This window comes from Cherax quadricarinatus, chromosome 3 (assembly GCF_038502225.1).
Source record: "Cherax quadricarinatus isolate ZL_2023a chromosome 3, ASM3850222v1, whole genome shotgun sequence".
In the NCBI taxonomy this organism is placed as follows: Eukaryota; Metazoa; Arthropoda; class Malacostraca; order Decapoda; family Parastacidae; genus Cherax; species Cherax quadricarinatus.
In genome coordinates this window covers 28,854,796-28,878,575 of record NC_091294.1, presented here as the reverse complement: position 1 = coordinate 28,878,575, position 23,780 = coordinate 28,854,796, and the positions used below count along the sequence as shown (strand labels likewise).

The window sequence follows — 23,780 nt, the reverse complement described above, 5'->3', positions numbered from 1 at the left end:
ACTTCCACCACCACCTCCACTACCACCACCTATATTACCACCACCACCTCCATTACCACCACCTCCATCACCACCACCACCACCTCCACCACCACCACCATCATCAGCTCCACCACCACCTTCACTGCCACCACCCCCATCACCACCACCATCTCCACCGCCACCATCACTACCTCCACCACCATCACCACCTCCACCACCATTTCCACTATCACCACCTCCATCACCACCACCATTTCCACCACCACCATCATCACCACCTCCATCACCACCACCACCTCCATCACCACCACCACCTTCATCACCACCACCACCACCTCCACCACCACCATCACTACCATCACTACCACCTCCACTGCCACCACCTCCACCATCACCATCACTTCCACCACTATCACAACCACCATCATCATCACCACCACCATCACCACCTATTCAATACCGCAATGTGTTGTACTGTGTTCTGGTATAGACCACACCTTTTAAAGTCATTCTTACGATAACGAGAAAAGAAAACAGACACAGTGGTAACATGTAACGTTTGCATCCCTTCCCAGAACTTATGTGCATACATGTACACTACAAATACAAATGGAAAGCTAATGTGTATGTGTGAACAGAGGTTTAGAGCAGAGTAGTGAAAATAGAGTGCTCTTAGGAATTACAACAGCTACTGCACACTACCGAAGATCCTCTGGGTTACTGTGTAGTGTGAACCAGCTTCCGGCTTGAGACAGTCTGACTGGATAGCTACGGTTGTATACAGTCACTAGATGGCGCTGGCTACGGTGGTCACATCCGACTGAGGTGGCTTCAAGGATCGTGGTTTTGTATCGCGTGCATCGAATATAGAAGGAGTGCTCAATCACAAGGAGCTTAGTGAGCTGCAATGCAGTACACTCACGCTAATACACCTATTGCATGCAACAACATCAACATCATCAACAACAACAATAATGACAAAATTAACAGGAACAACAATAATATCAATAACAATAACAACAAGAACATCAACAGCAACAACAACAATGAATAGTCTCCATTCATCGATTCATCAGCAGAAAAATGAGTGTAACTGTGAATGTGCAGCAGCTGACGGTGTGACTCGAGCTTACAAGGAGACATTCTTGGTAGCTCTGCGTTCTCAATACACCGATCCACAGCCAAAAATACTTTGGAGATAAAACTAGTCAATTTTCACTAATTTTGGGCCACTGAATACGGAAATGATGCTACAAATTGCAAATTGGCTCTGTTTATAAAGATATGGACTCAGCGCGGTTGTTGTTATCCTTGACTTAGGAAGGGAGGTGGGAGGGGGGAAATAAACTGTACAAGGGAAAGGCTCTTTATTTAGATCATCAGTGTGTAGCTGTTTAAGAAGTTTTCCATATTTCTCATCAGTAGCTCTTTTTTTTTCTTTTAAAGTGGCATGAGCCACCAATTGTTCAACTTTGATTTTGGCATTGTTTTATTTTGACATCTCTAATGACAGAAAACGAATGATTCACTCTTAACCGAGGTGTTACATCACCCTACTAACTGGATGGTATCAGTTCTCTCCCGGAGGTTAGACAGTGTGCATGCGCTCTACTCTTATTAGTACTTGTGTTTTGGTGTTTGTTCTTGACATTGACTTTTTTCCAGCCAAATTTGGACAAAGATGCTTTGTAGTTGTATGAACAGTGTAAATAACTTTTCTTATGTTTGTGAAGAAGTGGCTAATGCGTTGTAAAAGCGTTCCATAACTGCCGTGATCAGGAAAGCTTGTCATCATTATTTTGGCCGTAATATTGGACGTAAGGCCAAGAGCTGGGCTCCACACATATGTTGAAATACTTGTGCAACAAACCTGTGAGGGAAAAGTTCAACAGACAGGAGTAGCGAGTGAGTATATGGTGACGATAGTTTGATTGCCAGTCTGCTTGTTAAGATAGAGTCAGTGTGTAGGTCCCGCTATCCCCCCCCCCCTTTTTTTTCTACCCGGAAAGGTGACGTGTGGGGCTCTGACCAAATGGATAATCACTTGACTAACAGCTCCAAACACAACTGTAAGTAAAAGCCTCTGCTGGAAATAAATATGTGTTTATATTTCCAAAAGCCTCTGTTCCTGCTTTTAATGGATATATTAGTTAAACGCTTCACTTTTAACTAATTGTGAAAACTTAGTTCATAATGCCTTAACTTTAATTTAAATCCTCACCAGTCTTTTAGATGCTTTACTTATCATGGAGAGTGATTTCTCAAGCAGTGGTTAACTTTTGTCTCTTTCTAGCTTGGAATGTCAGCTTGGGTCATCTGGCAACCACAGAGACAGTGTTGAAGGAGACGAACTTCACATGAGTTCTGGGGCGTCACTTTTTATCTACATACCTGAGGAGTGTAGCCAACCCCAGACAACTATCCCTCATATTTGCAAGTGGTGAAAGACCTGCTTTCCTATCATCTTGACACAATTTCTACAAGGCGCGGTGTCAACATCAACCAGACACCACAGTCTAACTGTACATATTAGCGTTGAATTCAAATATAATATTTTATTTCATTTTTCATCTCTCTCTTACGTAGGATAAAAGTTCATATTTAAATGTTTTATATTTTCAATTATAACAAAGTGTTTATATTTGTATGTTATTATTCTTTTTCTATTCATTAATTTTCCTAAGGAGGAGCCAGCCTTGGTAAGACCTACTTAAGATCTTACAGGGCTGAGTAAGCCTTCACACCTTCGCTAGTGGTTGAACTGAAAAAGGAACTCTATAGCAGTGCCGATGGTGTGGAGGGAACCACTAGATCATGTAAACAATTGATTCTTCTGCATGGTGCCTCCAGTCAGGAAAGTTATTTGCAAGTAGAAAAATGTACTATACAATATCCAATTGTAACCTCTGTTATACTCCCGGTACTTCACGGCGGATGACTGCCTATTCCCGAGTCTCCAAACTCATCCTTCCGTGAGTCAGAGGACGAGGAAGATAATGGAAACTTCGAATCTTGTGAGTCTTCAACTCCACAAAACCCTGAATATGTTTATAACTTTGACATTTTCTAAACCGCACATGATTGCTCAGAACGAATTTAACGACCTTATCAGAGAGAATTGCCATTGAGTAAGGCAGAACTGTGGGGCTCCAGACTGAATCAGTGGGAGCTCCTCAGTCTTGGAGAAACACTACCAGGGAACGTGGTGTCCATTATTGTTAACAAATTAATGGACCCTTGACTGATAACCATAAGTGGTGGACCGATAAGCCAACGGAAGGCCTCTGTCAGATGACCTTAAGCTCCAGCGGTGGGTCATCATATGACTAAGACCCGCGTCAGGAAACACTTGTCCTCTGTCCTGAGAAAACTTACCTAACTGACAGGAGATACTCCAGAAGTGGAATACCAGAAAGAAGCAAAACAGCCTCGGGTTGCATCAGTACAAGTGAATTCGTTATACAGGTAAGGTTAAGAATACATTATATATATATATATATATATATATATATATATATATATATATATATATATATATATATATATATATATATATATATATATATATACGCAAAAATGTGTTAATAAATTTGCTTGCAAAGTTAACTCACTGTTGTTATGATCACATTAGTTTGCAATATTCAAAAAAAACATTAAAGTGAAATATGTGTTTTCTCCGAAGTAGATTTTTTTTTTTTTCACAATTTGAAGACCAATGTTTATGTGCACCTTCTACCCTGTGCACAAGTGTACGGGGTAGACAGACGTACCTTCCCTCCTGGTGATCTTGTGCACGGGGTAGAAAGACGTACCTGTCCTCCAGGTGATCTTGTGCACGAGGTAGGGGAACGTACCTTTTCTCCAGGTGATCTTGTGCACGGGGTAGCCGGAGACGGGGCACGTAACAAGGAAGGTCTCCCCCGCTACAGCAGACACCTGCCCCATGGGACGCACGTGCGGGGGGCCGTACACGTTAAGACGTGCTGAGTGCACCACGCTGCCGGCACTGTTCTCCGCCGTGCACGCGTACGTACCCCCGTCCGTCACGTGCACCGTAGAGATGTTCACGTGGCTGATCACCTCCCCGTGTGCCGACACGTACTGCCCCTTCACGTACCTACAAGATAAGAGTTGATTATGACATCACGCGGCGGTACCTGCAACACAAAGTCTTTATTACGATGTCAAGCAGCGGTACCTGCAACACAAGTGTTAATTATGACGTCACACAGCGGTACCTTCAACACATGAGTATATTATGACGTCACGCAGCAGTATTTGCAACATTAGTGTTTATTATGACGTCACGGAGCCGCACTTGCAACACAAGTGTTTATTAATTCACGCAGCGGTACCCGCAACACAAGTGTTTATTATTACATCACACAGCGGCACCTGCAACACAAGTGTGTACTTTAACGTCACACAGCGGTACATGCAACACATAAGTTGATTAGGACATCAAGCAGCAGTACCTGCAACACAAGTGTTGATTATGACATCACAGCGGTACTTGCAACATAAGTGTTTATGTTGTCACTTAGCAGTACCTGCAACACAAGTCTATTACCACGTCAGGCAGCAGTACCTACAACACAGGACGTCACCGAAGGGTACCTGCAAAACAAGTGTTTATTACGACGTCACGCAGTGGTACCTGCAACACAATTGAATATTATACACTGAAAGATACACAACTATCAGTGAATACAGAGTGAGAAATTTACTCTTCTATGCATCTCAGTGTAAATACCATGAGTGATAAATACCTCTTGTAGCACATTCACTGATACCTCTCAGTGTACGTATACTCCGGTATACATTTACACACACACACACACACACACACACACACACACACATATATATATATATATATATATATATATATATATATATATATATATATATATATATATGTGTGTGTGTGTGTGTTTGTGTGTGTGTGTTTGTGTGTGTGTGTTTGTGTGTGTGTGTGTGTGTGTGTGTGTGTGTGTGTGTGTGTCTTATTGCATATATATATATATATATATATATATATATATATATATATATATATATATATATATACATACATATACATACATATACTGCGGTTGGAGGCAGTGGAGATGTCCTGTCTAAGGGCAATGTGTGGTGTAAATATTATGCAGAAAATTCGGAGTGTGGAAATTAGGAGAAGGTGTGGAGTTAATAAAAGTATTAGTCAGAGGGCTGAAGAGGGGCTGTTGAGGTGGTTTGGTCATTTAGAGAGAATGGATCAAAGTAGAATGACATGGAGAGCGTATAAATCTGTAGGGGAACGAAGGCGGGGTAGGGGTTGTCCTCGAAAAAGTTGGAGGGAGGGGGTAAAGGAGGTTATGTGGACGAGGGTTTGGACTTCCAGCAAGCGTGCGTGAGCGGGTTAGATAGGAGTGAATGGAAACGAATGGTATTTGGGACCTGACGAACTGTTGGAGTGTGAGCAGGGTAATATTTAGTGAAGGGATTCAGGGAAACCGGTTATTTTATATAACCGGACTTGAGTCCTGGAAATGGGAAGTACAATGCCCGCAGTTTAAAGGAGAGGTTTGGGATATTGGAAGTTTGGAGGGATATGTTGTGTATCTTTATACGTATATACTTCTTAACTGTTGTGTTCTGGGCACCTCTGCAAAAACAGTGATTATGTGTGAGTGAGGTGAAAGTGTTGAATGATGATGAAAGTATTTTCTTTTTGGGGATTTTCTTTCTCTTTGGGTCACCATTCCTCGGTGGGAGACGGCCGAGCTGGTTGAAAAAAAAGAATATATATATATATATATATATATATATATATATATATATATTATATTATATATATATATATATATATATATATACATGTATATATATATGTTGTGCCGAATAGGCAGAATTTGCGATCTTGGCTTAAATAGCAACGTTCATCTTGCCATATAGGACAAGTGAAAATTTATGTATGCAATAATTTCGCCAAAATCACTCTGAACCTAACGAAAAAAATATATTTCACTGTGTTTGTTTAGTATTAAATTACTGTAAACAAATCTAAAATATATTTAGTTGGGTTAGGCTAAAATAAATTGTTCTTCTTATAATAAGGTTAGGTAAGTTTTCTAAAATTTTTTTGGTGCAAAATTAAAATTTTTTACATTAACATTAATGAAAAAAATATGCCTTTAAACGTATAAGAGAAAATTTTAGAAAGGACTTAATTTTAAATTAGTTCTTGCTAATTGACCAGTTTTACATATTCGGCACGATATATATATATATATATATATATATATATATATATATATATATATATATATATATATATATATATATATATACATATATATATATATATATATGCATATATATATATATATATATATATATATATATATATATATATATATATATATGCATATATATATATATATACATATATATAATATATATATGCATATATATATATATATATATATATATATATATATATATATATATATATATATATATTATACAAGCATATATATATATATATATATATATATATATATATATATATATATATATATATATATATATATATATATATATATATATATATATATATATGTATGAATCATGTTTCATGCAAAGAGGTTTTGAAAATAATATGAATATTTCCTTTGGTTTATATAAATTAGATTCATTTATAATTAATAAAATTTGGGAAGAATTTAATAATAATACATTGGACAAATAATAAATCTTAATTGGTGGGCAAATATTTTGTTAGTGGGATGTCTTCAAGGACCTGTCTAGTTGGGGCCTGCTACAGTGTTCCTTCTTTCTTTTGAGTCGCGCATCAGGTGTTGCTTTGTTGTGGGATGTGATGGTGAGGTGTGGTCTAGACCCTTTATATGCCTTCCTTTGATGTACTGCTTTTATAGTTCCTTGATAATGTGAGAAGTCACAAAAGCGCTTGGAATTTCACTATTCTTATACAATGGTTGTTTTGCATATTCTGATATCAGCTGTTTACTGTGATCTTATTGCATATATATGCATATACCGCACACTTTGCACAGTGTACCATCACAACCAACATACACTGTGTCTACTCACAGACCAAGCCCGCTAAAATCTAATATTTCGCGAAAGCTCAGCTATAATTCCGAGATGTGCTTCACTTCAACAATACCTGTATTTGTCCACGCACTTTTAAGATTTCACCCTCAATAATTCTGGCTCCGGAGTCCACGTTACGTGCGACGCTCCTGTACTTCCAGACTCACTATAATTTAAATACATACAACAAGGAGCACAGGAGAGGTCATTATTGTTATAATTATTATTGTTATTATTATTATTGCTATTCTTCTCATTTTTCTTTTTTCTTCTTCTTCTTCTTCTTCTTCTTCTTCTTCTTCTTCTTCTTCTTCTTCTTCTTCTTCTTCTTCTTCTTCTTCTTCTTCTTCTTCTTCTTCTTCTTCTTCTTCTTCTTCTTCTTCTTCTTCTTCTTCTTCTTCTTCTTCTTCTTCTTCTTCTTCTTCTTCTTCTTCTTCTCCTTCTTCTTCTTCTTCTTATTATTATTATTATTATTATTGATATCATTTTAATTAATAGTATTATTGTCATTATTATTAATAATAATGGTAACAATAATAATAATAATAATAATAATAATAATAATAATAATAATAATAATAATAATAATAATAATAATAATAAAGGAAGAGTGAATATAGTGAATATGAGAGAGAGAGAGAGCGAGAGAGAGAGATAGAGAGAGAGAGAGAGAAGGAGAGAGAGAGAGAGAGAGAGAGAGAGACATAGAGAGAGAGAGAGAGAGAGAGAGAGAGAGAGAGAGAGAGAGAGAGAGAGAGAGAGAGAGAGAGAGAGAGAGAGAGAGAGAGACAGAGAGAGAGAGAGAGAGAGAGAGAGAGAGAGAGAGAGAGAGAGAGAGAGAGAGAGAGAGAGAGAGAGAGAGAGAGAGAGAGAGACAGCGACAGAGAGAGAGAGAGAGAGAGAGAGACAGCGACAGAGATGGATGGATCTGTCATTTCAGCAGAGCCTTCAACATAGGAGGGATGTGGGTGGCCTTACTGTTATGTACAAGGCCAATATTGTCAAAATACCACACTTGGATCCACTTCGAGGACAGCGCGAAACAAGCTTTTATGCCACAAGACGGGCAGAAAGCAGCAACTTCACTCTGGCTGTACCCTTCTCCAGAACATCACTCCATCTGAGATCATACATACCCAGGATGACTCGAGTATGGAACACATTCGTTCAGAATAATGATGTCAACGAGATAACGTCAGTTGATCAAATGAAAATGCTGGCCCACAGATGGCTCCAACTTCATCCTGTTCCCTACTTGTATGTCTCATAACAATAAAAATGCTTTCAAATGAGCTGATGTAGGTAACAGCTCTTAGCTTGTCAATAAAGTTAGGAATCCTTAACCTGTAAATAGCTTGTCAATAAAGCTAGGATCCTTAACCTTGTCAAACCATGTGTAAAAAAAAAAAAAAAAAAAAAAAAAAAAAAAAAAAAAAAAAAAAAAAAAGAGAGAGACAGCGACAGAGAGAGAGAGAGACAGCGACAGAGAGAGAGAGACAGCGACAGAGAGAGAGAGAGAGAGAGAGAGAGAGAGAGAGAGAGAGAGAGAGAGAGAGAGAGAGACAGAGAGAGAGAGAGAGAGAGAGAGAGAGAGAGAGAGAGAGAGAGAGAGAGAGAGAGAGAGAGAGAGAGAGAGAGAGAGAGAGAGAGAGAGAGACAGCGACAGAGAGAGAGAGAGAGAGAGAGAGAGAGAGAGAGACAGCGACAGAGAGAGAGAGAGAGAGAGAGAGAGAGAGAGAGACAGCGACGAGAGAGAGAGAGAGAGAGAGAGAGAGACAGCGACAGAGAGAGAGAGAGAGAGAGAGAAGGACAGGACAGAGAGAGAGAGAGAGAGAGAGAGAGAGAGAGAGAGAGAGAGAGAGAGAGAGAGAGAGAGAGACAGCGACAGAGAGAGAGAGAGAGAGAGAGAGAGAGAGAGCAAGGCATCATCCATGCAGTAATGACCTAATTCGCCCACCAGATGGCGTCTATACAGGGTAAACTGTGTTATTCTTCCTAACAGCGTTTCCAATTTTAGGGTTGATTTACAAATTTCGCATCCCAAGCACCTACGGGGCCCTAGGTGTTATCCCAAGTAGCTCAGGGACGTAGGTGTTATCCCAAGCACCTCAGTGACCCTAGATGTTATCCCAAGCACCTCAGGGACCTATATGTTATCCCAAAGACCTCAGGGAAATAGGTGTCATCCCAAGCACCTCAAAAAGAGTAGGTGTTATTCCAAGCACATCAGAGACCCTAAGTATTATCCCAAACACCTCACAGACCCTAGGTGCTACCCCAAGCAGCTCTGAAACCTAGGTGTTATCCCAAGCACCTCATAAACCTATGTGTTATCGCAAGCAGCTTAGGGGCCCTAGGTGTTATCCCAAGGAGCTCAGGGGCCCTAGGTGTTATCCCAAGCAGCTCACGAACCTAAGTGTTATCTTAAGCAGCTCAGGGACCAAGGCGTTATCCCAAGCAACTCAGGTACCTAGGTCTTATCCCAAACAACTCTGTAACCTAGGTGTTATCCCAAACAGCTCAGGCACCCTAGGTTTTATCCCAAACATCTCAGGTGCTTAGGTGAAACCCAGATGGTATCAAAAAGTTAATTTCTCTCTCTCTCTCTCTCTCTCTCTCTCTCTCTCTCTCTCTCTCTCTCTCTCTCTCTCTCTCTCTCTCTCTCTCTCTCTCTCGTTTGCTCAGTTTTGATGTATTAACAATAGAAAAGAGACTAATGCTCTGTTTATTCACGTGAGAGAATTTGACCTCCTCTAATGATTTTCAAAAACTAAGAAAGTTGAAAGAAGTAAATCAGTGAGTGTAAGAAGTAAATCAGTGAGTGTAAGAAGTAAATCAGTGGGTGTAAGAAGTATATCAGTGGGTGTAAGAAGTAAATCAGTGGGTGTTAGAAGCAAATCAGTCTGTGTAAGAAGTAAATCAGTGGGTGTTAGAAGTATATCAGTGGGTGTAAGAAGTAAATCAGTGGGTGTTAGAAGCAAATCAGTCTGTGTAAGAAGTAAATCAGTGGGTGTTAGAAGTAAATCAGTGGGTGTAAGAAGTAAATCAGTGGGTGTTAGAAGTATATCAGTGGGTGTAAGAAGTAAATCAGTGGGTGTTAGAAGTAAATCACTGGGTGTAAGAAGTAAATCAGTCTGCGTAAGAAGTAAATCAGTGGGTGTTAGAAGTAAATCAGTAGGTGTAAGAAGTAAATCAGTGGGTGTAAGAAGTAAATCAGTGGGTGTAAGAAGTAAATCAGTGGGTGTAAGAAGTAAATCAGTCTGCGTAAGAAGTAAATCAGTGGGTGTAAGAAGTAAATCAGTCTGTGTAAGAAGTAAATCAGTGGGTGTAAGAAGTAAATCAGTGGGTGTTAGAAGTATATCAGTGGGTGTTAGAAGTAAATCAGTGGGTGTAAGAAGTAAATCAGTGAGTGTAAGAGGTAAATAAGTCTGTGTAAGAAGTAAATCAGTGAGTGTAAGAAGTAAATCAGTCTGTGTAAGAAGTAAATCAGTGGGTGTAAGAAGTAAATCAGTGAGTGTAAGTAAATCAGTGAGTGTAAGAAGTAAATAAGTCTGTGTAAGAAGTAAATCAGTCTGTGTAAGAAGTAAATCAGTGAGTGTAAGAAGTAAATCAGTCTGTGTAAGAAGTAAATCAGTGGGTGTAAGAAGTAAATCAGTGGGTGTAAGAAGTAAATCAGTGAGTGTAAGAAGTAAACCAGTCTGTGTAAGAAGTAAATCAGTCTGCATAAGGTGTAAGAAGTAAATCAGTCTGTGGAAGTAAATCAGTAAGAAGTAAATCAGTGGGTGTTAGAAGTAAATCATTGGGTGTAAGAAGTAAATAAATCAGTGAGTGTAAGAAGTAAATCAGTCTGTGTAAGAAGTAAATCAGTGGGTGTAAGAAGTAAATCAGTGAGTGTAAGTAAATCAGTGAGTGTAAGAAGTAAATAAGTCTGTGTAAGAAGTAAATCAGTCTGTGTAAGAAGTAAATCAGTGAGTGTAAGAAGTAAATCAGTCTGTGTAAGAAGTAAATCAGTGGGTGTAAGAAGTAAATCAGTGAGTGTAAGAAGTAAACCAGTCTGTGTAAGAAGTAAATCAGTGGGTGTAAGAAGTAAATCAGTGGGTGTAAGAAGTAAATCAGTGAGTGTTAGAAGTAAATCATTGGGTGTAAGAAGTAAATCAGTGTGTGTAAGAAGTAAATCAGTGAGTGTAAGAAGTAAATCAGTGGGTGTAAGAAGTAAATCAGTGGGTGTTAGAAGTAAATCATTGGGTGTAAGAAGTAAATCAGTGGGTGTTAGAAGTAAATCATTGGGTGTAAAAAGTAAATCAGTGGGTGTTAGAAGTAAATCAGTGGGTGTAAGAAGTAAATCAGTGGGTGTTAGAAGTAAATCATTGGGTGTAAGAAGTAAATCAGTGGGTGTTAGAAGTAAATCAGTGGGTGTAAGAAGTAAATCAGTTTGTGTAAGAAGTAAATCAGTGAGTGTAAGAAGCAAACAAGTCTGTGTAAGAAGTAAATCAGTGGGTGTAAGAAGTGAATCAGTGGGTGTAAGAAGTAAATCAGTGGGTGTTAGAAGTAAATCAGTCTGTGTAAGAAGGAAATCAGTGGGTGTAAGAAGTAAATAAGTCTGTGTAAGAAGTAAATCAGTGGGTGTAAGAAGTAAATCAGTGGGTGTAAGAAGTAAATCAGTGGGTGTTAGAAGTAAATCAGTCTGTGTAAGAAGTAAATCAGTGAGTGTAAGAAGTAAATAAGTCTGTGTAAGAAGTAAATCAGTGGGTGTAAGAAGTAAATCAGTGGGTGTAAGAAGTAAATCAGTGGGTGTTAGAAGTAAATCAGTCTGTGTAAGAAGGAAATCAGTGGGTGTAAGAAGTAAATCAGTGGGTGTTAAAAGTAAATCAGTGGGTGTAAGAAGTAAATCAGAGGGTGTTAAAAGTAAATCAGTGGGTGTAAGAAGTAAATCAGTGGGTGTAAGAAGTAAATCAGTGGGTGTAAGAAGTAAATCAGTGGGTGTAAGAAGTAAATCAGTGGGTGTTAGAAGTAAATCAGTCTGTGTAAGAAGTAAATCAGTGGGTGTAATAAGTAAATCAGTGGGTGTTAGAAGTAAATCAGTGGGTGTAATAAGTAAATCAGTGGGTGTTAGAAGTAAATCAGTGGGTGTAATAAGTAAATCAGTGGGTGTTAGAAGTAAGTCAGTGGGTGTAATAAGTAAATCAGTGGGTGTTAGAAGTAAATCAGTGGGTGTTAGAAGTAAATCAGTGGGTGTAAGAAGTAAATCAGTCTGTGTAAGAAGTAAATCAGTGGGTGTTAGAAGTAAATCAGTGGGTGTAATAAGTAAATCAGTGGGTGTTAGAAGTAAATCAGTGGATGTAAGAAGTAAATCAGTCTGTGTAAAAAGTAATTCAGTGAGTGTAAGAAGTAAATCAGTGGGTGTAAGAAATAAATCAGTGGGTGTTAGAAGTAAATCAGTGGGTGTAAGAAGTAAATCAGTGGGTGTAAGAAGTAAATCAGTGGGTGTAAGAAGTAAATCAGTCTGTGTAAGAAGTAAATCAGTGGGTGTTAGAAGTAAATCAGTGGGTGTTAGAAGTAAATCAGTGGGTGTAAGAAGTAAATCAGTGAGTGTAAGAAGTAAATCAGTGAGTGTAAGAAGTAAATCAGTCTGTGTAAGAAGTAAATCAGTGGGTGTTAGAAGTAAATCAGTGGGTGTAAGAAGTAAATCAGTGGGTGTAAGAAGTAAATCAGTGAGTGTAAGAAGTAAATCAGTCTGTGTAAGAAGTAAATCAGTGGGTGTTAGAAGTAAATCAGTCTGTGTAAGAAGTAAATCAGTGGGTGTTAGAAGTAAATCAGTGGGTGTAAGAAGTAAATCAGTGGGTGTTAGAAGTAAATCAGTGAGTGTAAGAAGTAAATCAGTCTGTGTAAGAAGTAAATCAGTGAGTGTAAGAAGTAAATCAGTCTGTGTAAGAAGTAAATCAGTGAGTGTAAGAAGTAAATCAGTGAGTGTAAGAAGTAAATCAGTGGGTGTTAGAAGTAAATCAGTGGGTGTAATAAGTAAATCAGTGGGTGTTAGAAGTAAATCAGTGGGTGTAAGAAGTAAATCAGTGGGTGTTAGAAGTAAATCAGTCTGTGTAAGAAGTAAATCAGTGGGTGTAAGAAGTAAATCAGTGGGTGTAAGAAGTAAATCAGTGGGTGTTAGAAGTAAATCAGTCTGTGTAAGAAGTAAATCAGTCTGTGTAAGAAGTAAATCAGTGAGTGTAAGAAGTAAATCAGTCTGTGTAAGAAGTACACCAGTGAGTGTAAGAAGTAAATCAGTCTGTGTAAGAAGTAAATCAGTGGGTGTAAGAAGTAAATCAGTGGGTGTTAGAAGTAAATCAGTGAGTGTAAGAAGTAAATCAGTGGGTGTTAGAAGTAAATCAGTGAGTGTAAGAAGTAAATCAGTCTGTGTAAGAAGTAAATCAGTGGGTGTAAGAAGTAAATCAGTGGGTGTAAGAAGTAAATCAGTGGGTGTAAGAAGTAAATCAGTGGGTGTAAGAAGTAAATCAGTCTGTGTAAGAAGTAAATCAGTGGGTGTAAGAAGTAAATCAGTGGGTGTAAGAAGTAAATCAGTGAGTGTAAGAAGTAAATCAGTCTGTGTAAGAAGTAAATCAGTGGGTGTAAGAAGTAAATCAGTGGGTGTAAGAAGTAAATCAGTCTGTGTAAGAAGTAAATCAGTGGGTGTAAGAAGTAAATCAGTGGGTGTAAGAAGTAAATCAGTGGGTGTTTGAAGTAAATCAGTGAGTGTTAGAAGTAAATCAGTGGGTGTAAGAAGTAAATCAGTGGGTGTAAGAAGTAAATCAGTGGGTGTTAGAAGTAAATCAATGGGTGTTAGAAGTAAATCAGTGGGTGTAAGAAGTAAATCAGTGGGTGTAAGAAGTAAATCAGTGGGTGTAAGAAGTAAATCAGTGGGTGTTAGAAGTAAATCAGTGGGTGTTAGAAGTAAATCAGTGGGTGTAAGAAGTAAATCAGTGGGTGTAAGAAGTAAATCAGTGGGTGTAAGAAGTAAATCAGTGGGTGTAAGAAGTAAATCAGTGGGTGTAAGAAGTAAATCAGTCTGTGTAAGAAGTAAATCAGTCTGTGTAAGAAGTAAATCAATGAGTGTTAGAAGTAAATCAGTGGGTGTAAGAAGTAAATCAGTGGGTGTTTGAAGTAAATCAGTGGGTGTTAGAAGTAAATCAGTGGGTGTAAGAAGTAAATCAGTGAGTGTAAGAAGTAAATCAGTCTGTGTAAGAAGTAAATCAGTGGGTGTTAGAAGTAAATCAGTGGGTGTAAGAAGTAAATCAGTCTGTGTAAGAAGTAAATCAGTGGGTGTAAGAAGTAAATCAGTGGGTGTAAGAAGTAAATCAGTGGGTGTTAGAAGTAAATCAGTGGGTGTAAGAAGTAAATCAGTGGGTGTTAGAAGTAAATCAGTGGGTGTTAGAAGTAAATCAGTCTGTGTAAGAAGTAAATCAGTGGGTGTAAGAAGTAAGTCAGTGGGTGTAAGAAGTAAATCAGTGGGTGTTAGAAGTAAATCAGTGGGTGTTAGAAGTAAATCAGTGGGTGTAAGAAGTAAATCAGTGGGTGTAAGAAGTAAATCAGTGGGTGTAAGAAGTAAATCAGTGGGTGTAAGAAGTAAATCAGTGGGTGTAAGAAGTAAATCAGTGGGTGTAAGAAGTAAATCAGTGGGTGTTAGAAGTAAATCAGTGGGTGTTAGAAGTAAATCAGTGGGTGTAAGAAGTAAATCAGTGGGTGTAAGAAGTAAATCAGTCTGTGTAAGAAGTAAATCAGTCTGTGTAAGAAGTAAATCAATGAGTGTAAGAAGTAAATCAGTGGGTGTAAGAAGTAAATCAGTGGGTGTAAGAAGTAAATCAGTGGGTTTAAGAAATATAACAGAATCAAGCCTTATTAAACACACGGTACTAATTACACTCTGAACTTAAGCTCAGGTTTGAATAAATTACATTCACCCATAATGCATAAAATTTCTGAGGATTATAAGCTGTGCTGACGCACAAACTCAGCTTTATCTGACGTGACACTCTCAAGCTGACAAAAAAAGTTGAGAAAAATATCAATGTATTGTAGTATGTTTTCATAAAGGCAAAAATTAAAAAAACCAAGTTATCGCTTTATAAAGCCATGGTTCAGTAAAGTTATAAATTGATAGAACTATTAAAGAAGTATAATTGCACAAGTGAGTTGACATCACGTGAGGTGACATCACGTGAGGTGACATCACGTGAGGTGACATCACGTGAGGTGACATCTCCACTGCGTAAGATCACTGTTGTTCTGTTACGTGTAGCAGCACTGCTACTTGTTTAAGAGGATTACATTGCATAGCATTGCAGACACACACACACGCACGCACACACATACATATATATATATATATATATATATATATATATATATATATATATATATATATATATATATATATATATATATATATATACATATTTTTTTTCAACAAACCGGCCGTATCCCACCAAGGCAGGGTGGCTCATAAAGAAAAACGAAAGTTTCTCTTTTTAAATTTAGTAATTTATACAGGAGAAGAGGTTACTAGCCCCTTGCTCCCGGCATTTTATTCGCCTCTTACAACACGCATGGCTTACGTAGTAAGAATTCTGTTCCACTTCCTCATGGAGATAAGAGGAAATAAACAAGAACAAGAACTAGAAAGAAAATAAAAGAAAACCCAGTGGGGTGTGTATATATGCTTGTACATGTATGTATGTAATATATATATATATATATATATATATATATATATATATATATATATATATATATATATATATATATATATATATATATATATATATAATATAATATAATATATAATATAATATAATATATTTATATCTACGTAACTATCTCCTCGGATTATCCTACAATATATTTTACTAAACAATAAATATATCTGCTTCAAAATGCATACATTTTTTTCCCTTTAAACATTTAATTCAGAATTATTCGAGTGAGAACTGAATACAAATCAAAGCAGAATTTCCTTTAGGGAAATTCTGCTTTTCAAATAAAGTGATTAATGTTGCTAATGGAAAAAAAGAGGAAGAGAGAGAGTATTTTTAGATTACATTATTTTTGTGTAATTCTTTCAAAAACAGAGAGGGGAAAAATATATTAAAATACGGTATTTGTGCCTCGTGTATTGGGGTTTATGGTAATTTTGTTGGAGAATGTAGAGGTGTGTAATTCTTGGGGGCGGAAAATTTGCCTATAATTAAAGAGATGGCGATGCGTGGTATTTTCACGTGACTGCCAGATGTAAACAATAATCCACCAATCACGTTGCAGCGAGCATTATATAGCCACGCCCACTGGCACTTCCCCCGATCTCCCCCCCCTCCTTTCACTACCTCTCTTCCCCTCTGGTTTAGAACAGGTTTTCAACACGATAGAAAGCCGTTTTAATGTTTTCAGCCTGTTTTCTAGAAGCATGTGTTAAACACTTTCGAAACTTGTTTTATTCCGGTTTTCAACCTGTTTTCCAACCGTTTTTCAACACGTTTGAAGCCTGTTCTATACTGTTTTTTTCAGCCTATTTCTAACCTGTTTCAAAAATCTCCCCTACGTAGGTTTTTAATCTGAAATCTTGTTTTCAGTATCTTTTCAATTTGATGGAAACCTGTTTACTATTAGTTTTCAATCTACTTTCTGCTTACTTTCACTCGCTTTTCTTCTCGTTTTCAACCTGTTTTCTGTTTGTTCTCACCCAGTTTCTACTTGTTTTCAATCGGGTTTCTACTAAAATAAGGAAGAATAAAAGAGACCAAAATAAGGAAGGAGAAAACCCAAAATAATGTAGAACAATAGAACTTAAAATGCACCTAATTTTTTTTTTTCACTGAGTCCTTCAGACTGTTTAATAATAACAGGAAGAACAGACTAAACAGGAAACAGCAGGAAGAACAGAAAAAGACAATAAGAGAGGGATAGAAAAAAGGATGAGCAATCTCTCAGTCAGATGAGGCTAGGAGGCTCCCCCCACCCCACGCCATTAATAACGACAGACGACCTCCTCTCCCCTACCCACAGGGAGGCAGCAGCAGCAGCAGCAGCAGCAGCAGCTTTAGCATTAGCATTAGTAGCAGTAGTAGCAGAAGCAGCAGGCAACAGCAGCAGCAGTAGTATCTGTTGCATCATCAACATCAGCAGCTGCTACAATATTAACAGTAGTAGTACCAGCAGCATCAGTAACAACAACAACAGCAACTGCAGCCTCAGCGGCAGCAGCAGCACCTACACCCAAGAGGCCATTTGCATACGACTGGGAAAACATGACTGGAAAGATTATAGTGGAAGCTGTGTGGAAGAGAGAGAGAGAGAGAGAGAGAGAGAGAGAGAGAGAGAGAGAGAGAGAGAGAGAGAGGAAGGGAGAACCTCGTGAAATCCAAACTGCAGTACGTTTAAAGAAATAGAACTTGCCATTAAGTGACAAAAAGCCACTTTCATAAAACCCACCCAAAGTGGTCAGGCCATTTAACCTTCCTTTCCCCTCTCTTACTGACTATCGACAACCTCTCTCTCTCTCCCTCTCTCTCTCTCTCTCTCTCTCTCTCTCTCTCTCTCTCTCTCTCTCTCTCTCTCTCTCTCTCTCTCTCTCTCTCTTGTTGCTTGTCTACACACTCTCTTTTTTTGTTTATCTACACTCTCTCTCTTGCTGTTTATCTGCAACTTATCTCTTATTGTTCATCCACAATCTTTCTCTTGCTGACTATCCACAATCTTTTACTTGCTAACTCTCCACAGCCTTTCTCTTGCTAACTCTCCACATCCTTTCTCTTATTGACTATCCACAACCGTCTATATCTCTTCTATCTTGCTCCAATCCTTCCCTCGACCCATTCTAGTCAATGGTCTTGAAGCCAGACAAAAAAAGTCGTAGGCATATTTGCCTGAGAGCCAAGAGGCTTCTCCCCCTTACACACACATACACACAGTACGGATCTTTCCTCTGCCATCTCCCTCTCTTCTCTCTGTCATCTGCTTCACATTTCTCTTACCTTAGATTCAATTTAAAATTTTTAAGTGTTCATTCTTATTTTTTTACAAACAATTTTATACGAAAGTGACCGTCACCTGAACAGATATTAAGAGGTGACAACATAGCCCAAGACAACATGGCTACGTAAGGTTGTGTGTCCCTCAGCTACTCAACATAGCCCAAGACAACATGGCTATTTAAGGTTGTCTCTCCCTCAGCTACTCAACATAGCCCAGACAACATGGCTATTTAAGGTTGTCTCTCCCTCAGCTACTTAACATAGCTCAAGACAACATGGCTAAACAAGACTGTCTCCAATATATTCTCCACTATTCTCGCAAAAATCCCCAAGTCAATAGAGAATAATAAAAATCAGCTGGAGAATGAGAGACACAATACCGTGGCTGTATCTGCTCAACAATACCGTGGGTTCATACACCCCACAATACCGTGGTTCCATCTACCTCACAATACCGTGGCTGCATCTGTTCCACAATACCATGGTTCCATCTACTCCACAATACCGTAGATCCAATCCACAATACCATGGTTCCATCTACTCCACAATACCGTGAATCCATCTACTCCACAATACCGTGGATTCATCTACTCCACAATACCGTGGATCCATCTACTCCACAATACCCTGGATCCATCTACTCCACAATACCCTGGATCCATCTACTCCACAATACCATGGATCCATCTACTCCGCAATACCCTGGATCCATCTACTCCACAATACCATGGATCCATCTACTCCACAATACCGTGGATCCATCTACTCCACAATACCCTGGATCCATCTACTCCACGATACCATGGATCCATCTACTCCACAATACCCTGGTCCCATCTAGTCCACAATACCATGGATCCATCTACTCCGCAATACCCTGGTCCCATCTAGTCCACAATACCCTGGATCCATCTACTCCATAGCCACTGGATAACTCTCATCATAGCACTCAGCATAGCACTCAGCACGACACTCAGCATGGCACTCAGCACGACACTCAGCATGGCACCTATAATAACCTAACGTCACCACGCCTCTGTTGATGGCGCACTCATTGCTCTAACACATAACATTCTTAAATTCTGCAGTGCACACTGCCATCAGCAACAGCCGGCTAATACAACAAGCGCTGAATCATACATGCCTCACTAAAACACTGGTTGAAAATTAAATCCGTTTGAATGATTCACGAGACCGTCTTCAACCAACACTAGGAAGAAAGGTTTGTACATCTTGGCGCATAGGTCCAATGAACGTCAAAAATTAGACAGTCAGTCAGTCAATCAGTCAGTCAGTCAGTCAGTCAGTCAGTCAGTCAGTCAGTCAGTCAGTCAGTCAGTAAATCAGTCAGTCAGTCAGTCAGTCAGTCAGTCAGTCAATCAGTCAGCCAGTCAGTCAGTCAGTCAATCAGTCAGCCAGTCAGTCAGTCAGTCAGTCAGTCAGTCAGTCAGTCAGTCAGTCAGTCAGTCAGTCAGTCAGTCAGTCAGTCAGTAAATCAGTCAGTCAGTCAGTCAGTCAGTCAGTCAGTCAGTCAGTCAATCAGTCAGTCAGTCAGTCAGTCAGTCAGTCAGTCAATCAGTCAGTCAGTCAATCAGTCAGTCAGTCAGTCAGTCAGTCAGTCAGTCAGTCAGTCAGTCAGTAAATCAGTCAGTAAATCAGTCAGTCAGTCAGTCAGTCAGTCAGTCAGTCAGTCAGTCAGTCAGTCAGTCAGTCAGTCAGTCAGTCAGTCAGTCAGTCAATCAGTCAGCCAGTCAGTCAGTCAGTCAGTCAGTCAGTCAGTCAGTCAGTCAGTCAGTCAGTCGGCTAGTTAATAAGTTAGTTAGGTACTTCGTTAGTAATTTAGTAAGTAAGATTGTTTGTTTGCTTGTTAGTTATATAGATAAATATTTCAGAGAACCGACAAGTTGAGAAGTTAGACACATGTGCAACACTTGGGTATTTTTATTGTGGAAACGTTTCGCCAACCAGTGGCTTCCTCAGTCCAATACAGATAAGAACGGCTGAAGATCAGAATGAATTTGAGGTAATCAGTCCCTCAGCCTGGAGTCGATGTGTTCAGTCCATCAATCTTAATAAGAGTACAGCATATGCACGGAGAAGAGTCTTATATTTCGCAGATAGGTGAAGCGAAGCAGTCGTAGGCGGTGTCACTGACCTATAGGTATGACCTACTTCTATCTATGGATTTTTCTATGGTGACACAGCCTACGACTGCGTCGCCTTACCTGTCTGCAGGTGGACTGATCACACAGACTCTAGGCTGAGGGACTGATTACCTCAAAGTCTTTCTGATCATTAATCATTCTTCTCTGTATTGGACTGAGGAAGACACTGGTTGGCGAAACGTTTCTATATTAAAGATACCCAAACTTCGCACAAGTGTCTAATTTATCAGTTTGCTTGTTATCTTGTTTGTTAAACTGGAACAAAAATTAAACGGTCATGAGCAAAACTGTACCCATTCCTGACCAGAAGTAACAAGAGGAACGGCCCACCCAGGACCTGTACCCGGCGTCAGTAACCCTCCACGAGCTGATTTAAGCAGGTTACAACCTGTTTAGGAATGATGGGTTAATTGGTACTTATCTGTTCTTCATGCTAGGGATATGGAGGAGTATGGATCTTATCCTGAATTCGCCTCTCCCTGGAGTCTTAATCCACCAGTCTTCACAAAATCCTCGATCCGAGTTATAAACACTGTCTGGTGGCACACTGAGTTTACACTACACTTAATTTAGTTACTGTTCAGTAAGGAGCATTGAAATTTTGGTCAAAGCTGCACTATTCAGACATTGTTCCTTATACATATCTTTGATTCAATGCCAAATATGAAGTTGATTGGTTGAGGTTTAGCCTATAGCATTTGTGATTGAAATTTTGGAATATGTCTGTATTACTGAGTAGCGAAGCGCAGTGTTTTATGTACTGTATCTATGTACTCTGCAGTATTTATAAACATTAACTAACTTTCTCTCTTTTCAGATACTCTGATTACTTATATACTTTACTACTGAGATGCTACAATGTCAACAAGGAAAGCCACGGAACATGACTCACGAAATTGTGGTCACAGTGGTGCTTATGCTAACCTTCCTATGGTGTAGAAATATACCTAGTTGGACGAATCTTATTGTGGCTAGCTGGTCCAGTGGCTAACGCGACGGTCTGGAGTTTTGAGACTCTCTGATCGCGGGTTCTATCCCCGCCCGTGGTATTTTTTTTTTTCACGGAACATGTATTGTTTGACCATACCAGTGTTCTTCCAATGAACAAACTTCCACCCCAAGGTGATATGTTAAGGAACTGCGATATAAATGTGATGAAGGAAAGTTTACTGATGTTTCAGTGATTATCAAGATAGCAGCTAAGGATTGTTCTGAACTATGACAGAAAACTATTGGAGACAGAAAGACTATTCCTATTCTCAGCCAGAAAACTATTGAGGAAAGATTGAGAAAATTGTACAGTAGAGGAATAGAACTTAATAAGAACAAAAATGTCTCCAAAAAAAGCTACATTTCAGGACGAAATGAACGAATTATTTGATATATGTAGTTGTTTCTGTCCTGCTGCTCCTGTTAAGATGATAGATGTAAAATAAAAGTGTGACGGATACCATCTGGACTATAATTGTGATGTGAAAGTTCCTAAACGTGAGGTACAGTTCCTTCTTGACCAGAGAGGCGATAGGAAGATGAAAATTGGCTGTGTTGACATGACAGTAACGAGGATGTGGGATACAGTGACTGTAAAAGAGGAGCAGGATGCAGCCAGAGCCAGGAAGCAGCTGGAGGAAAGACAGAGTGAACCGGCAGCTGGAGAAGTTTCTGATTCTGACGATAATTCAGATGATGCCAGAGATGCTGTATCTTGAGTGGTCTGACTGCCAGCAGCTCTCAGCAGAACAGAACAAGACTCCTCACACTGGCAGCCATATGTGACCGATACTTGATCAGTGATTATGCTGGAGCTGCCATTGCTACCTCCACCTTAATGGACTATGACATTATCACCAAGGACGACAAAAGTCAGGTTATTGGACCACGGAAGTTATGAGATGCCAGACACAAATACCGAATGGAGAGGCAAGAAAATGAACTAGCAAACTTTGAAAATATCACATCACTGTATTATGATGGTAAGAAGACCTCCACTCGTGTAATGACAAAGAATGAGAAGACCAAGAAATGGAGTCCAAATATAGTGGTGAAAGATCATTACATCATCATGGTGGAGGCATGATGATGTAATGATCTTTCAACTTATCTCCCTCGTGTGACTCTCAGGTCAGGCCGTGGAAACGAGATTGCCAAGACTATCTATACATTTCTGGTGGAACAGAAACTAACTCGACAGCCTGTTGTATGTGTTGGTTGTGACCGAACCAACGTAAATGTCGGAGCTGACAAAGGAGGCATTCATCATCTTGAAATGTTGCTTGGTCATCCTCTCCATTATTTCATCTGTCAGCTTCATGGAAATGAGCTGCCATTCCGGGCTGCTTTCTGCCTTTAAGACGGTAAGCCATTGGAGCATTGGAGAGGTCCCATTGGCAAGCAAATCAAGGATCCTCTGAGCTGCCAGTTTTTGCTTTCCAGCCAGTCAATTTCACAATTTCCCTGCTCTGAATGACAAGGTGACAGAGGATCTGTCCTGGGACCAGAAATACTTGTATAGCATTTGCAAAGGAGTGATCACAGGTGTGGTTGATGATGACTTGTCTGCTCCTGAACCAGGTCCACCGTGTGCGTCAAGGTGGAGGACTGTATGTGGCAACATCAAGACCCAGTCAGGAGCTGGAAAGAGTCGTCATTATGATTTTAAAGTTCAGTGCTTCAATGTGGTTCCACATCAAGCTGCTCCCTTATGTCACACACAGTCCAAAGAATGTCTTCCAGTCACTGCAATTTATGAGACATCTGAACAGTGAAGAAAAGAAGATAATAAAGAAGATTGTCCAAAGAAATTCCTACTTTTCTCAGACAGATCAGCTGCTACTTGGTATGTGTGCTGATGAAGACATGACTGTGAGAGACAAAGCTATCTCAATGATAAGAAAAATCTGAGAAGAGAATCAGCAGACAGAAGAAAGTACTGAGAGCTCTGATGAGGATGGAGAAGATTCTGCTGATGATGTTGATGAGGACTTGTTAATCTACACAGATGATGGGAATGACAGTGAAGATGAAGAGAATGACAATGTGGCTCGTATTGTTATCTCAAGAAAAGTAGTGATTCCCAAACTAATGTGGCAAGCAAAGAACTATCATTCCATGACTGACTGGAAGACTGAACTCAAAACTGAGCCTCCTTTTATTGCTTCTCTATCAGATCAACAGGTTCTGAAAATTATTGAGACTCCACTGGAGGTGACCAAGTGGCCAAACAACACTTAAGCTCTTGACAGAGGGATAAAACTGATGACTGAAGCTTACATGAAAGAATATTTTCCAGGAAAGTGATGCCCGAGTTCCGCACCAAGAAAGGCTTCACTTATGACTTGTAATACTTTAAAATTAAATAGTTGATAATTGATATAACCCATGTAAATTTGATTATATAATCTTCACAACCAAAAATTATATAAACTCTTGATTATTATACTGGCAACCAATAAATTATAACTAATTGCTTTCACTGGTGCATAATTTGACGAAAAGTCGATCGCGATGCAGCAGGTCG

At 39.1% G+C, this 23,780-nt stretch overlaps 1 protein-coding gene across 2 annotated transcripts in view; it reads right to left on the bottom strand.

Moving 5' to 3' along the window:
- The window catches only part of LOC128684071 (cell adhesion molecule Dscam2), a 642,309-nt gene that overhangs the window by 61,982 nt on the left and 556,547 nt on the right, over nucleotides 1-23,780 (bottom strand). For both annotated transcript variants that reach the window (XM_070091014.1, XM_070091022.1), the window contains exon 10: nucleotides 3,837-4,099. In XM_070091014.1, the coding sequence (XP_069947115.1) occupies nucleotides 3,837-4,099 (263 nt within the window). The remainder of the gene's footprint in view (nucleotides 1-3,836; nucleotides 4,100-23,780) is intronic.